General features: G+C 27.8%; 3 protein-coding genes across 7 annotated transcripts; 1 reads left to right on the top strand and 2 right to left on the bottom strand.

Annotated features, from left to right (window-relative positions):
• The first annotated feature begins 294 nt into the window (after positions 1 to 294).
• Positions 295 to 1610, top strand: PDCD-5 (programmed cell death 5). Its single transcript, XM_069111229.1, has 4 exons — positions 295 to 688; positions 977 to 1085; positions 1162 to 1325; positions 1390 to 1610. The coding sequence occupies exons 1-4, from the start codon at positions 623 to 625 to the stop codon at positions 1435 to 1437; spliced, it is 387 nt and encodes a 128-aa protein (XP_068967330.1). The 5' UTR covers positions 295 to 622; the 3' UTR covers positions 1438 to 1610.
• Positions 1611 to 2239: 629 nt separating this feature from the next.
• Positions 2240 to 6024, bottom strand: Tmx3 (Thioredoxin-related transmembrane protein 3). Of its 5 annotated transcripts, none has more exons than XM_069111210.1 (11): positions 5892 to 6024; positions 5716 to 5803; positions 5154 to 5211; positions 4806 to 4845; positions 4561 to 4724; positions 4283 to 4466; positions 3294 to 3438; positions 2943 to 3183; positions 2671 to 2863; positions 2397 to 2589; positions 2240 to 2318 (listed from the first exon to the last, which is right to left on the bottom strand). In XM_069111210.1, exons 2-11 carry the CDS (start codon positions 5756 to 5758, stop codon positions 2284 to 2286), a joined length of 1296 nt encoding a protein of 431 aa, XP_068967311.1. In that variant the 5' UTR covers positions 5759 to 5803; positions 5892 to 6024; the 3' UTR covers positions 2240 to 2283. The 5 variants fall into 5 exon arrangements, with proteins under 5 accessions (XP_068967311.1, XP_068967314.1, XP_068967310.1 ...); XM_069111213.1 differs by having other exon boundaries at positions 5154 to 5202; XM_069111209.1 differs by having other exon boundaries at positions 5716 to 5936.
• Positions 6025 to 7833: 1809 nt separating this feature from the next.
• LOC138178881 (jouberin) lies at positions 7834 to 16523 on the bottom strand. The gene is made up of 6 exons (XM_069111186.1): positions 13656 to 16523; positions 13002 to 13150; positions 11964 to 12317; positions 10892 to 11047; positions 9816 to 10264; positions 7834 to 9733 (listed from the first exon to the last, which is right to left on the bottom strand). Exons 1-6 carry the CDS (start codon positions 15631 to 15633, stop codon positions 8404 to 8406), a joined length of 4416 nt encoding a protein of 1471 aa, XP_068967287.1. The 5' UTR covers positions 15634 to 16523; the 3' UTR covers positions 7834 to 8403.
• Positions 16524 to 16594: the final 71 nt, after the last annotated feature.

Below are 16594 nucleotides of genomic sequence, written 5' to 3'. Positions count from 1 at the left end.
TTTAAATTTTAATAAAGTATAAAATTAATTAAATACTTCTAAACTACTAACTTTGAGTATACCTAAAATTATACATGTTTAGAATGTTTCAAGTAATAATAATAAATAAGGTCAAATTAAAATTTTTTATTGAGTTACCTTAATTAACGTATTTAGCAAGGTCAACTCTAATATTGGGTTAGCAACTAAGTAATTGAGGATTCTTTCATTAGGTGGTAATGACAAAATCCGCAATCACTTAATTGCCAACCCGATAATTTGTAATTGTGTTAAGATTAAACTGTATTAAGTAGATAACAAATTATTGTTCATAACAACTCATTATCATGCATAATTATACATTATACAATTTTTCTACTCTTCTACTCTTCATATTTAAAAAATATTTGCTAATATAGAAATATAATTACACCGAATTGTTTCAGTGCGAATCTAAATTTTAACCAAACATTCTACGTTCGATAGTTTGATTGTGTGTATTTGACTACCTTCATGTTTCTCGCTAGTCGATCGTCTTGTTACATACTATACCGAGAATTAGGTTGGGAAGAAAGTGTATACATCAAAGAATTCCAATAAAATTTATTAAACATCAAATAGTGAAAAATTAACGTTATAAAACATGTCAGATCCAGAACTTGAAGCAATACGACAACAACGATTAGCTCAGTTGCAGTCACAATATAAGGTAAATCAGTTGTATTAGAGACAAAATATTATATAATACATAACTATTTTTGACAAGTGTGTGTAATCATAATTTATTTAATAAGACCACTAATAAAAATCAAATGAAAATAATAAACGATTATAGTATACCATTTCCAATCTCATGACACTAAGGTTATTTTACTGAATTTAAATTTGGCCAGCTCAAGCTATTTATAACCGTATATGCATACTGATATTACTTAAATAAACATTTATTACTGATTTTTTATCGTTACTACATTGTGATTCGTTTATAAATGTTCAGAGTAATAATGTAGAGAATAAACAAGCAATGGAGGAAAAAATGCATCAAATGGAAGACATGAAGAATTCCATTCTTACCCAAGTATTAAGTCAATCAGCTAGAGCAAGATGTAAGGCCATTAATATAATGAAATTATATATATACATATGATGTATAAAATTTTCTAATGTACACTACTTCTTTAGTAAATACATTAAGTCTTGGAAAACCTGAAAAAGGAAAAATGATAGAAGATATGATATTAAACATGGCTCAACGAGGTCAGTTACCTGGTAAATTAGGGGAAAAAGAACTTATCAGTTTACTTGAAAGTGTAAATCAACAAACACAACGAAAAACTGTTGTGAAGGTTAGTTGCAATATATGTATGTACGTTTTCAGAAAAAAATAAAATTGTAAATAATTAATTTCAGTTTGACAGACGAAGAGCAGCATTGGATTCTGATGATGATGATTTATAGCATATACATATATTTATACATGGTTTGACAAACAGTGACATAACATTCTCTGTTTAATTTTTGAACAGGTATTAACATTACAATACAACTGTACGCTTAATTAGTCATATGTTTTTATTTTTTATGATATATTGAAATAAAAAATTGAAGTCAAGAATCAGGATTTACTTTAATCCAGATTTTATTTTCAAATTTCTACAATGCACCTTTCCACCTATATATTCTTTTATTTAGTTAATTTTATCCATATTTATAAAAAAGAAATTTAAAGTACAATTACAGTATTTTTTTATTAAATATAGATAAATCTACACTTAAAATGTAATAGGTTCCCATCCCTAAGACAGTTATCATGTTTTAAATCAAATATACAATCTTCATGTAAACATTGATATGAAATACTTTTCGCTATATTTACATAAACAAACATACATCTGTAATTCCAAATATAAGTATGCAGAACATTATTTGCCACTTACATTCTTTACATAAAATTTTAGTACATTTACATATTTCAATGTAAAACAAATTTATTACGCAGTTTAAAAAAAGCTCGTTTACTTGTTTACATGATTTGTATTGTCTTATGAAAGTTCCATTTAGCTAAGATAAATCTTTATCATTCTATTTATAATTCATAGAATCTCTTTCATTGCATTGACTACAAAAATAATCACTTTCATAATTCATATAATTTTGTTACACTAATGAATAATAAATAAAGCGTCTCAGTAATTCGAAATTTTGTAATATAAAATTAATAAATATTACCTAAATGAAATTAGAAATAATAGATTAAAAATTTCAAAAACTGTTTAATATAAACAATACAATAATTCATTTATTTCAATCTTTTTTCATATGATTTGCTCCTGGATGATCTGAAAAATCATTTAGCATTAAAAAAGTAATAATATGCATATTCATAGATACTGGTTTGCGGAAAAAGAAATATGTACCTTCTTCATCGTCATCTGCATCTAAAATATCTGGACAACAAATACCGTAACATATTAATGATAAGAATCCTGCTGGTAAACCAAACAAAACCATTGTTAGAATGGGGTTACCCATCCACATTGCAGAAAGAGTTGTTTTTAATTCAAACCATGATCTATATATACGAATTAACCAACTGTTTCCACCATATCGCTGAAAACATATGCCATAATGTTAATTTTTTCTAACCACATAAAGTATCTTAAATTTATTTAAAAAAAATATCTTATATACCGGAGCACTTTCATTTCGAATTTGCTCTAGGAACAACTCTATCACATGAGGAGTCAGTTTTTCTGTTTCATCCTCTGGAATGTGATGGTGGTTTGTTGTAGTATTAATAACAATTAAGCTTGGCAATGGTAAAACCATCATTGCTATACTATTGACTAGATCTGGATTAGCTATCCAACCAAACTGAAATTGACTAAATGCCAAAACAGTAATTATAATCAAATTTTGAATAATAAAATAAAGAATATACAAATTCATAAAATGTAACTTACTCATGATATTTTTCTCGTTTGCTTTTAATTATAGATTCTACCATATCTTTGAACCGTGTCATGTGTAGTGGTATTTCTTCTAGTTGATTTTCTTCTACTACTGCCAATACTAGATTTTTATTTGTCAGGAAAAGTTGATTTATATTTCCTCTTGTTACTTTTGGGAATGTAGGAAAACGTTCTGCATTTATCCATTTGTATACTGTCTCATTTAACTTTTCTATATTATTTATGTCATGGCCTATTATAAAATATTTGTTATTAAAAATTAATTTTTTTATTCATTGATATTATTGATGATTACGAAAAATATATTTTTATAGGTAATATCAATATTTTACAAATATTTACCACTAAAATTATAATGTAAATTTTCCTTATAGACAAACAATGCAGGAGTATTTTCCACAGGAGCATGTTTACTAACAACATTTGGATGAGACTGATAGAAAAATGCATGTGGTTGGAACACATCTGCAGTCTTATGATAAAATTCCTAAAACATATTCATTTAAATTAAAATCTTCATTAATGTTACAGATGAAGAATGGTCTTCACCTGTAGTTTTTTAATTCTGTGAAACAGAAACACCTTTATTTTGAAATATTTATCTAAGCAATAAGATACAGTCGCGGTTGTGCTCGGATATCAGTTGTGATAAACATCCGGAAGATATCGTTCTTGGAAATCTTGAAGAGTTACATTTTCCATATACGTACACTAAACTCCTTGATCCACCCCTACAATAGAATTCCGAGATCTTTACGGTATATAAAAAACCAAAAAAATATGCTTCTTAGACAGAACAGATTGTGTAATTCCGCGTTGCGTTCATTAAAAGCTAATGTAGTGCTAAAATTTTCTTTCGATCAAACTTTAACCCTTCAAAGTCCGCGTGTCGGTCTAAATTCTGTTTAACAATCCCTCACGCTGCTCACAGTTTCAGCATTACCAGTGCGTCAAAACTGAGCAACCAAACCATAAGGTAACGCATATAATACTCATTTATCCGCGATACACACTCACATGGAACAATCTCTTGATTGCAATGCATATACTTGTATTCTTGTATAAATTTGAGTATAATTATTAAAACCTAACATCCAATCCCACAATCCTGTACAACACAATTGAACGTACCCACACGATACAACTTTATCACTCGAATCGCGTCGATTTTTATTGATCAAAGTTACATGATAGACCACTAGTCAAGACTAGTATTGCAACTGTATTCTATAAGAATATGTTCGCTGGCTTCTCGCGTTGCTCGGAGTCTCAGCTCATAACATTAATAACATTTCTATTAGTTTTTACACAAAACAAAATTTTTATTTTACCCATAATGGTCCAGATCGTTCTCCAACATATAAAAAGTATAGATCACGTTCCCTTTTAATTGTATCGAAACTTTGAGTTTTTGTTACTTCTTGAACAGGTGGGCCACTTACTCTTAATGCAAATTTTACTATTTCATCTCGTGTTCTATCTCCATGATATACAAATTCTTGCTCACCTTTTAAGCTATATAGAAAAGAGGAATAATACCAGTAGAGAAATGTATCACTAAATGTACATATATACAAAGCTATAAAAATAAATCCAACTTTCTTCTTACAATATAATAGTTGGAAATCCCTTAACTTTAAAAGCATGAGCAACACTTGTAAATCGGGTGCAATCAACTCTTCCAACTCTTATTGATGTCGCATGTAAATGTTGCGCTACATGAGACCAAATTGGTTCTAATCTTTTGCAATGTGCACACCATGGTGCATACATCTACAGAAAAAGTAGTGTTTGTAGTTTATAAGCAGTAATTTTACATAAAAACATAATGTATCAGATATTTTATATTTATACCATAACAAGCCACTGCCCATCTTTATGAATATCCAAAAATCTATTTAAAAAATTGAATATTTAAAATTTTATACATATACATGTAAATATATATCATTAATTAAATATAAAATATAATTAAACTATGGATGTTCATGCAATTTTATACTTTTATGAACATAATTAAAAAAATGAAATTTAAGTAGAAATTTGTTTTGTCTCCTAAATATCATAATAAGTGATCTACTTTAAATATTGTATATATTTTTGCATATTGTATGTACTTCTAGATTTTTTTGGAATCCTAAATTTCCCAAAAATGCATAAACAACCATAGTCTACATATAACAGACATCAATCATTATATACCTGTCGCTTAGTTCAAGTACACGTGATGCTATTACAGGAGTAAAAATACCTGAAAAAACTGGATTATGTTTTAATAATACTAACTGTATCAAAAGATAATAACATAAATGGAGTCAATTTAAATTACTTTATATGCATATAAATTAAGTGTAGTTTTAAAAGTACAGAGTATGCAAATAAAAGGAATAAATGTTAAAATTACAAGTAAATGTTTAAAAAAATTAAATATATTTAAAGAAGATATTATCTATTAAAATTTCAACATAATTGGTTTTTATATATCCAGTTAAAAACTGTAAAAACAGCCAGTAAAAACATTAACAAAAGGAGATGTCATCTTTAAAATATTAAACAAATCTAATTAATAAACAAGAAGTTTCAATGAATGAAATCAAATTAAAGATTTTAATGCTAAACACTAAACTTTAGTAAGTTATCGATCGGCAACATTTGGAGGTTATGAAGTAATTTACTACTTAATACTAATTTCATATTTTTATCAAACTAGTATCCACAACAAAGTTACGTCTTATAAACAGTTAATGGCGATAAATAACTTTACCATAAATAACTGCGATGAGCACTAATTTCGTTATTGTTACCATTGCAGCAAAAAGGCTTTTTATTGAGAAAAGCCTATTTTGTTAAATCTTAAGATCAAAAATATTATATTTGATTAATTTACTTTCACATAATTAATGTAATTAACGCTTTTAGCTGTGAAATTGAAATACACACGATAAAATCCGATACACCTCTACCATGTTTTCGTCCTGTGACGCCATACGATTCTTATACCGGCATCTTCTGAACTCACTTTTGCGTTTTGCATCTCTACATGCATTATAAGAAAACAGCAGGGAGGAGATTTAAAAATGCATTAATCGCAAATTTTAAATAATCTAAAATACACATAAATTCACTTGAATTATTAAAGTTACAAAGTAATATAGTCACGTCAAAATCGGAAATAACTACAAATATTCTTTACCGTATTTTCTATTATTCATTAAAGTGAAATATTTATCAATGAAGAATTGAATAAAACATAGTCAACTAATAATAAGCATACTAATTGCATAACTATTATAATACGTGTTGTAATAACTATGTAACGTGTGTGTACTAAATTACGTAAATTAACTTTAATTGTGTGTCGCTGACAATAAATAAATAATAAAGTAAATAAGTAAGTAAAATGAAATATTATGTTTTAGTACAAAAAATAAGGATAGTAAAATTCAGGTAATTAAGGCAGGTACAAAATCATTCTATACATATGTATAAATCTCTTAATGTATATAAACCTTAAAAATTAACTTCTCTATAAAACAATTTACTGATAAATTGAATACGAAAATTAATTCTTTTGTTCATCAAAATGAACTCTTTATTTACGTATTTCGTAAAGAATATTGTACATTTTAATTAGTTAGGTATGAATGAAATAATAAATTTATATAGTTATTTTTACATAATTGCAGATAATCGCGAGAAAATTTTAAGTATTTTGTAATTGGGCAGTATCTTCAGTTTCGATATTAGTTTCGGCATCTTCAAAGTCCTGAAAGTAAGGCAATAATGCAAACTTTGTGTAATACATAAATTGACAAATAGTTGAAAATCACATTTTTATTTATAAATGATAAATAACTCACATAATCTTAATCAATGACTGTACTATCCGAGAGACCGCTAAGTAACATTATAAGAAAAATATAGAATGATTGTACAATGTTAAAAACGATCATGATGAAAAGAATATAAACATAGCAAAGGAATAAGAAAGGATAAAAAATAATGCTGATGCCAATGGTAGCCAAAGTTGTCAATATACTACCCATTTCTCTTTTTTTTCGCGAGATTCACTTTTTAATTACATGTATGTAACGAATCTAGGAATAAACCACTAATAATCTCAACTTTTCATTTTTTTTTTTTTTTTTTTTTGGAATTAAGAAAGCATTAATTAATTGATAGACTTTGTTACTGGAGACACTATTTGTAAAAGCGAATAGTAGATTTGTTATTCATGAAATATGTTTATGTGAAAAATTAGAATCAATCTTAAATGGAAACAAATTATCGATTTTGATACAGAATATCTATTAAAAAATAATTACTCTCTGAAAATGATTGCATTCTTTAGATTTCGAACTGAATTTTATTGTTAATGAACAAAAAATTTCATACCTCTTCATCATCTTCATTTCCGAAACGTATTTCTAGACCACTTAATTTAAATATGATTAAGAGATAAATTACAAGCGCTATGTTAATTACATTCGATAAATACGTGCCATATAAATATGTCAAATATAGAAAGGGAAGAATAATTATTTTCACAGAAACTTTAGTTATTCTTCCAAAAAAGGATCCCATATTTGAAACAAAAATGATTCAGGATTTATTTACGTTGAAATAACTTTTGTGTTAATTCATTAATTGCACTGAATGAAAGTAATGTGAAACATTATTCTTTGACAATATAAACATCTTTTTGTGGATATTTATGACTAACTATCGAACCAACTTCATGTATATGACAAAAAATTTGTTTAATAGAATATTCATATATTACATTTTTTATAAGAAATTAATAAATATTAATTAATAAATCTTGTATACATTTATTTTTAAAAGTTTGTCAAATTAAATGTATTACCATCGAAAATAAATTTTTTTAATTAAAAGAGATATCGATAGTTAACAATAATTTAAAAAATGAAATTATTTAATTAAGTCAGTAGAGGATTGTTAATAAATTTCTAATTTAATCTCTGATCGAATATTACAATTGAATATTGTACAATCAATTCAACAATTTAAAAAAATGAGTATATAAATTATGCAAAGTGCTAACAAATTCTCATATAACAAAAAAAAAAAAATAATCTAGTTACATGAATAGCTGCAAAAATGCGTTATGATTGCGATTACATGCATTATAACGCATTTTGATTGTCGTAAAAATAATCATTGCATGATAAATTATAACAAACGTATTAAACAAAACATTTATTAATAAGCTATACAAGGAGTACCATTACAGGAATGAAGTTTTGCATAGTATAGCTCATTTTAAAATGTATTGACAATTCATGAAAAATACATGCATGAAAAGTAATGAAATAATACGCTTTTTAAATTACAAAATCGTAAATATAAAATATGACAATACGTAAAGACATTGTAAATTAAATAATGGTAATGAATACTGGATTTTTATGTTTATATTATTAAATAAGCATTATTTTAGACTAGATTTACCGTTTTTCTTTGGTGTTGGTATAGAGATTTCATTCTCTATAGTAAAAGTCGCGCTGCTAAGTACTGAACTACCGCTTCTGGAATCTTTTATATTCGAATCGTTCTCTGTATCATTTAAATCTATATTTCTATTTTCAAACATTTTCGTCGAATCTTTATCACTACCTTTTATATTATTCTTTTCTATGATATATGTTCCAGCACTATCAGTCGAATCGGAATCGTCCTTTCTAAGACGATTACTCTTATAAGTTATTGACTTTTTATTATTTTCTTCCATTTCAATAGCGAAATCCGGTTCGATATTTTCTTGTAACAGAGTTTTAGTGATTTCGTCATATGCTTTAATCTTTTGATAATTTGTGGCGCTATCGGAAAAAGTTTTCGTTGTGTCATCCTTAGATATATTACTGTTTCTCATTTCCTTCGCGCTTTTCGATCTTTCCTTCCTATTCCAATCATTTGTTCTTTCACTTTGTAATGTATAACATTCGACAACTTTCGGTTTGTCACTACTTGTTGTATTTGATTCAAAATAAGAACTGGATTGATCTTCGATAGTTAAATACGCAGACTTATTTTTTTTCAGTTTCTTCCTCTGTTTTTCTATGTTTTCATTTAAAAACGTTAAGACTTTACTCTCACTTGATTGTTGGAGGAGGGTAAAATTCCTCCCAGATTCAATATCGCCTGACGATTTTGATGAATTTGATAAAATTCTATCAATCTTTTCAATAATATTATATAAACGATTCGTACTGCGACTTTTCATCGTTTGTCCAGCTTCATTTAATCGTTGAAGCTTCATCTTTGTATCATGGTACATTATATCGCTGTATTTATCTTTTTCTAAAACACTATCAGAAAACTTAAGAAGACTAGAATTATGGCTTCGATTAGATTGTAAGCTTTTTTCTTTCGTATGGGAAGCCTCTTCGATTACTTTCTTTGAGTTATTCGATCTTAATTTTTCTTTGGGCATTACGGATGTCTTTAGGAATCTCATGGGAACATCGCTATTATTCACTGTGTTTTCAGTCTCTCTCATCATTCTTAATCCTATATCTTCACCCGTACCATCTTTATTAAATCTTAAAATTTTCACCGAAGCAGAATTACCAAAAGTCGAAAAAGCTAATATGTGATCGTATGGATGATAATCTACACAAGTTACTGCTCGATAATGTCGATCAAACGTATATTTTGCGAGAAGATTCCCGGTTTCTAAATTCCACACGTTCAAAGATGAATCCTCGCTACCGCAAAAGATCAAATTGCCACATGGAGAAATACAAGCTGTTGATTGTATCCTACAAGAAATATTTCAAGATAACGTAAAAGAAATCAGACAAGAATGAATCATTAAAAGTAAAATTATAAGATGAAGAATACCTTTGATTATTCAATTCATTATACTTTTGCAATACTACTCCAGTTGCGAGATCTAACATTCTTAACCCATTGTTCCGTGAATGAACGAGAAGTCTAGACTCCAAGGGATGTAAAATAATTGTGTTAATTATTATACCGTCGATTTCTTTGACCTTTATCTTTCGTAATATGTACCATTCTTTCATGGATGATATTTTTCGACTCTTTTTCAACACCCATATGATTATTATTCCGACACTATCTGCTGTTAATAAGTTACTATTCTTCTGGAAATACATAGAATTTATAAATCCTTCGTGACCCTCTAATTCTTGGCTAAGATCCCAATTTTTCGACTTCTTATTTTCTATCCAAATACGTGCTATGCGATCGTAACAACCAGTTACTACTATCGAAGAAATATCGGGATCAAATTTGCCACAGTACACGTAGGATGGATGAGGCATCATCTGTTGAAAGATACACAATTTAATTTCGATTGATATTACCATCATGATATCAAATAAATTATATTATTGAGTGAAGACTACAGAAGGAAAACATGATAATATATATTAACATAATAATCATTATGTAATAAATAAGGAGTTGAATAAACTAAGAGGGAGGGTATTTGTGTTTTTTTATTTGCAGATTTGAAAACGACGTTCAACAGAGTGGACAGATGAGGGTTGAAGGCGATGTTGAGGCAGGTGGGCACAAGTAAAAGACTAAGGGATTATGGGAATGTACGAAGAAACAAAGAGTGTGATAAGGTTGGAAAAGGAAATTACGGGGGTTTTCTGAGTGGGAAAAGGAGTTACACAGGATGCACTGCTTAACTGATTAAGTTTATCAGTTAACACATATATTTATATATGTATATAGATGAAACATTTTTCGCTACGGCAGTAATAGCAACGCTAATCAGGATATCAAGAAATGAGACATTCTGCGTAAACATAACATAAATTTTAACTTAGACATAATATTAATAATAACATCAATGCTGGACGAAACCCAAATTTAAAAATTTTACGAAATAAACATATTTCGTTTACCTTCTGTTATCTTCTAATAAATGTTTAAATTCTTACTTGTATATGTTCTACAATTCGATTCTGTACATCCCAAATACGAGCAGTTTGATCAGATGAAACAGAAAGCAAATAATTATCATTGTTAGACCAATTGAGGGAGTAAACGAAAGTTTTATGTCCTGAAAACCGTACGTAGATCTTCTTTGCTTCAACCTAACAGCAATTAAAAGAACTTTAATATTCGTAACGAAATAATATAATAATATGTAACATCACATGAAAAAATTTGGACAAATTTGAAATTGTACAATTGTGTTTATTGCAATGTATAAATGTGTTTTCTACCAAACTTAATAAAATTATGAATGTTACACTGAAATTAATCATCGAATAATATAATTATAAATTTTGTATAACTTATTAATAGTAGAAACTCGTTTTTCGAATAGTTATTTAAAGAAGACATAATGTACTAAAATTTGAAACTAGTTATCGCAAAAAAAAAAATATATTTATCATTTAGTTAATGAATCACTTACAAAGATACAATCGAACGTGTAAAGATTAAATAATTTTTTGCTAAAACTTTTGTAATCCCTTTAATTGATTTGTAATATATGAAAACAATTTAAAATCACAAAAAATATAATCTAATATTTAAACAATCCAGATCATTTGTACAACAATTACTAAAAAAAAATAAAATATATGAAGAATATTTAACTGGGTTTTTTGAAAATTATCATAAGACGTGGTCTCAACATATATACAACAAATATACTAATGATGATACTTGGAATTATTTCTTCAATGCTTAATAAGATTATTTCTTTAGTATTACACTTTTTACTGTTTAATCCTGCTACAAACCTCGAATTTTTATATTTCAATCTTGCTCTGATTTTAGCAAACAGAAAGAATTTGTAACATCTTAATATAGAATTGAGATGAGAAATCAGTCATACTTTTCTCATTTTTGTTCAAATTAAAGATATTTTTTAATCTTAAAAAAAATATAATTGGATCGAAAATGACCGAAAGAACGTAGTAGGAATAAGAAGAAGGTATGTAATCGCATCAAAATCTTTTACCCTTCGTATTAATAAAAATGAAAAATTTTAATATTCACCTCGTAGACAACAATGGGATAGTCGTGCTCTTCGGAAAAGCAACAAGCCAAATATTTGCCGTCGTTACTAAAAGCAATGTAAAAACATCCATTTTCGCCAATATCCGTTTCGAAGAAAATTTCATTTGGTATTTTACATGACTGTGCGGCTAATCTAGTCCATTTTGGCAAGTTCATAGGGTTTGAAGTATGAACAGATATCCCGCGTGATTCATTACGTGTGTTGGATAAATCATATAACGATAATTGCCGATAAAGAACAGGTTCTAATTTAGGCTGGTTGATGGATTTTGCGGTAACAAATAAACTGCTAGGATACTTTTCTCGGACGTTCGATTTCCACCACGTATACACCTAGAAAATTCAATTTGAAAATTCAAAATATTTAAAATCTCATCAATGATATATTAGAATTAAATACACGAATCATCGAAGTTTCAAGTGATTTCAAATATAATTGCTAAAATTGATAAAACTAATAGTCTCCCCTTTATCTTATCTACATACATCGTTTGACAACGAAATATGCCAAAGGTAATAAATTGCGTGTTAATGTTTAGAAGTAAATTTCATTTTGTTATAATATCTTATGACAGTTCTAATAAAAAATAAAATCGCGCTGTGCATCTGTATTTGTAATCTTCTAACTAAATTACATTTTAGCAGAAAATGTAAGTATATTTGATATCTATTTGATAACTGATCTTATATACAGATAAAAAATATATCTATATATGATTACATTTTTATATTTCAATAAAAGTATATATATCAAAATTTTATATTTACATATTAAAATGAAATTTATTTCACATTAAAATATAAAAATATCTTTACTTTAAATTCTTTTCAACGCCTGCTAGCAATGTCTGATAAGCAAAGAGAAAATATAAAAGATTACAGTTGACCTTAAAAATTTACATAGAAAGTACTATAAAATCATGTTACATATTTAGGATAAAAAAGGATTTTGATCGAGTTATTAATGACGAAAATAATAATGTTTACTTTATGCCTATTCACTTAGTAATCACTTACTTCACACGTATGAAATTTATCAAATTTTTGCGAATTCTTTCGAGGTTTATACAGTTGTAATCTGACTTTTTTGTTAATATGTAACACCTGGTTTCGTCCTACAGGCTTTAAAAAAGCCCATGCAACCTTGTACCAACAACCTTCATGACCTATTTTAACGAATAAAATCAAACGATTAATTTTAATCCTATATTAATTAAAACTAATGGAGAAGCTTATAGCAAAGATGACCCTTATCAGATATATCGATTTTTAAGATAATAATCCCTTTCAGTAATCAAAAACGACGCTCATAGCATTGTGAAATCGAAATTATGAAAAATAATCTGTGTTCTGACTTATTATCGAATGAAAATTAAGTGGTTTTGTAAAAATAATTAATTATAATATAAAATATAATTAATGTAATATTAATTACAATTATTATAGATATTAGAATTAATTATAATAATAATAAATATAATAAATATGTTTGTTTAATATTACCTATATATATTTTGTTAAAAAGGACTGAAATATATTATAATATGGATAACGTAACATATAAACATGGAGAAGGGTGGTCGTTTTTGTTATAAGCTTCTCAATTCTTCTAAACTAAATGTTAGATATTAACTATGTATATACACCATATATAGTAACCAAAACACTTGCCAAATTTATCATAATTGAAGCTGGCCTCGGCAAAACTCAAAAGATCGACGATTTCAAAAAGTATTACAACCTGTTCATTATCAATTTTCAAAAGCTCTTTGAAATCATGTTCGAAGATAAGTTCTTCCTCCCATACCGGAACTATAGACTTATTCTCTTTGAAGTCAAACTTCCCAGTTATTACAGGCTGCAAATACGTACACGCACCATGTTCATTTTTCAAATACTTCCCATTTTCAGCCTTTACTATATGAACCTTTACCATAGGATGTTTCGTCACGTAATCAATCTCCAACACATCTGTTCTATGAATCGTTACGGATATATATTTTATATCGTCTTTCTTCTTCCACTTTTTCTTCCTTTTTGAACTTTCTTCGACATTGACACTCGGCGTCAAATTTTTAGAAAGCCTCTTTTCTTTGTCTTTTTTCTGCAACTGATGTTCTATAAATTTCGATTTCTTTTTCTTTGTTTTAGACCTTTTTAACTTAGCTTCATCGTTAGTTGCTTTAGCACGATTTTCGTCAAAATCATCGTTTTCGGAAGTAGTCACCGAATATTGACTAGAATGTTTTAAACAATCTTCATCGAGATTATCTTCAGTAACAGGTAGTGAATTTTCCTTGGAATGCCTTCGACTGTTAACGGAATGCTTTCGACCACTTCTTATCAAAAATCGATCATCTTTTATCGATACTTCCTTAGAATCGTCATCCGATTGCGCAGTGATTTCTTCCAAGCTCTGAGAGCTATTCGAACTATTAGAAGTACTTTTGTTACTCTTTTCTACGAAACTTCTCTTATTTCTTAATCCACGATTCCTTCTATCTTTCAAAGATATATCACCGCGGTTAAACTTATCAATACGTTCAACATCTAATATTGCATTCCTCCTTCGATTCTCAGACGTTTCACTGTCCAAATTTGCAGACTTCTTCAAATCTTCGGTCACAATCGCTGTTTCTTTGAAACTTTTATTTTCTTCGCTCAACGAATCTCGAATGCTTCGACTATCGAAAGTAGAAAGCTCCATTTGTTCTGGATTGTGAACCATTCTCTTCATCCTGATTTTTGGGTTGCTTCGATTATGATCAGTTTCAATCGTGAGAATTTCTTCCGAATCGAAGGCCTCATTATCAAACCCGAACAATGATTTCTTCAAGAACGATCTAGTTGCTGGTAGTGGTTTCTCTGAATATTGAACAAACGAAGATGCACTTTTTGAAGATACAATCGTCCAAGAAGTGTTCCTAGTCTCTGGTAATCGAATTACGGTGTTATCTTTCGACCATCGTTTTCTCGTTGGTTTCTTTACTTCTTCTTTCTCATCTTTCGGCGTAATCCATTGTTTTCTGCCATGTAACTTTCTCTCGACAGATGACTGATTAATATTCTTTTTACTTAATTTATCGCTTAATTTATTCTTACTCACCGTTTGAATCTCTTTTCCATTTTTTTTAGCGACCAGAGATTCTCCAAATTCTTCTATCAAATCTAACGAATCTACGACTTTTATATCATCATCGTCTCTTGAAAGATTTTCATGTTTTGAATTGGTTTTTGATTTCTCGATCTTTTCGTGAAAAATATTTTTTGTCGAAAATGCTTTCACATTTTCGGATTCCTTCAGAAATGAATTTTTCTTATTTGATGCTCCACCATGTTCGATGTTATTATCATGTGATTTTTCTTCTTTATATTCTTGATGAATATCAACGATAACGTCCACTGATTTCGATGCAAATTCCGATGAATTCATAGAGTCTGTATTAGTAAATAATTTGGACGTATCTCTATTGAACATTGGGAAAGTATCTTCCATATCTTCTGTGATATTTGCGTTATTAGAAAACGAATGCTCATTGTCGCTATCTTGAAAATTAGTTTTGTAGTTAGTTTTACTTATGAGCGGTCGCAGATTCGTTTCATTTTGTCTTTTCTTCTTATTCTTTGTTAATGCAATTTGCAATTCCATGTTCCACTTTATTTTCAGTTGAATTGTGAGTCTAATTAAGACTTTATAGTAATGGAATCTTTTTCATTAGAATTTTAATTTTTAAAATTATTGAACTATATTCGAGGTATTTGTATATGTTATCTTCTAATATAATTACATTTTGTTTCCTTTTAATATTTATAAATTTATAATAAATATTTGCAAGTAATGCTGCTTACATTTTATTAGTATTTTGTGTGAAGTGTATTTACAATAAACATATTATATCATGATGGTGAAGCAAATAAACCATACATTTTTGGAAATATTTTATTTAAAAAATAAATAAAATCTTTTGTTTGTTGTTGTTCTCTAATGTTTCCTACTACTGAATTAATTGTGCAATAATGTGAATTAATTCTATATCATCCCTTTTATTACGTCTTACTAGCAAAAATATGTTTTATTTCATTCTTCGTATCTGTTTCTTCGAAGTAAAATTTCTTGGAGGTTATGTAAATCTTCATCTGCAATTCTTAAAATTTGTTTGGTTAGTGTTTATATTTATATCATTGACTCTCCCTCACTAATCGAATGCAGTAAATTATTTATGCAGTGAGTTTTTGAACACATTAAAGATATAAGTATAATTTCATATTTTTTATATTTCTATGAAAATTATAATTGTATGCTGTATTACATTGCAATTAATTCTTTTTATTATATTATAACACTTATATGCACACTATAGATGAAATTTGATCGCATAAATCATTTAAAAATAAATAGTTAAAAAAATATTAATATATGGTTCTCCGTAACCAACACGCGGCAGGTATCAAAATTGATCGGAAACTTCAGTTTATGCCGTTATGATACAGGTGTACAACAATCAATATAAATAAATTTAATTTTTGTTTTCAAATATTTATAACATAATAAATATTTGTTTACTATGAATATGGTACAAGCACTAGTATAATTATATATAATTATTCAT

This window comes from Bombus flavifrons, chromosome 4 (assembly GCF_040668555.2).
Source record: "Bombus flavifrons isolate JBK064 chromosome 4, iyBomFlav1_principal, whole genome shotgun sequence".
Taxonomy (NCBI): Eukaryota; Metazoa; Arthropoda; class Insecta; order Hymenoptera; family Apidae; genus Bombus; species Bombus flavifrons.
This window is presented reverse-complemented; position numbering and strand designations above follow the sequence as displayed.

What these genes read in the sequence shown, in the direction of transcription:
- LOC138178881 (XM_069111186.1), bottom strand. Translation starts at nt 15,633, where the DNA reads ATGGAATTGCAAATTGCATTAACAAAGAATAAGAAGAAAAGACAAAAT. An exon ending in GAATTGTAGAACATATACAA is followed by an intron (nt 10,265 to 10,891) that starts GTAAGAATTTAA and finishes ATCTTTCAACAG; the next exon opens with ATGATGCCTCATCCATCCTA. An exon ending in AATGAATTGAATAATCAAAG is followed by an intron (nt 9,734 to 9,815) that starts GTATTCTTCATC and finishes TATTTCTTGTAG; the next exon opens with GATACAATCAACAGCTTGTA.
- Tmx3 (XM_069111210.1), bottom strand. Translation starts at nt 5,758, where the DNA reads ATGGTAACAATAACGAAATTAGTGCTCATCGCAGTTATTTATG. An exon ending in AACGATCTGGACCATTATGG is followed by an intron (nt 3,439 to 4,282) that starts GTAAAATAAAAA and finishes AATATGTTTTAG; the next exon opens with GAATTTTATCATAAGACTGC. An exon ending in TTTACATTATAATTTTAGTG is followed by an intron (nt 3,184 to 3,293) that starts GTAAATATTTGT and finishes ATTTTATAATAG; the next exon opens with GCCATGACATAAATAATATA.
- PDCD-5 (XM_069111229.1), top strand. Translation starts at nt 623, where the DNA reads ATGTCAGATCCAGAACTTGAAGCAATACGACAACAACGATTAGCTCAG. An exon ending in AGTTGCAGTCACAATATAAG is followed by an intron (nt 689 to 976) that starts GTAAATCAGTTG and finishes ATAAATGTTCAG; the next exon opens with AGTAATAATGTAGAGAATAA. An exon ending in TCAATCAGCTAGAGCAAGAT is followed by an intron (nt 1,086 to 1,161) that starts GTAAGGCCATTA and finishes CTACTTCTTTAG; the next exon opens with TAAATACATTAAGTCTTGGA.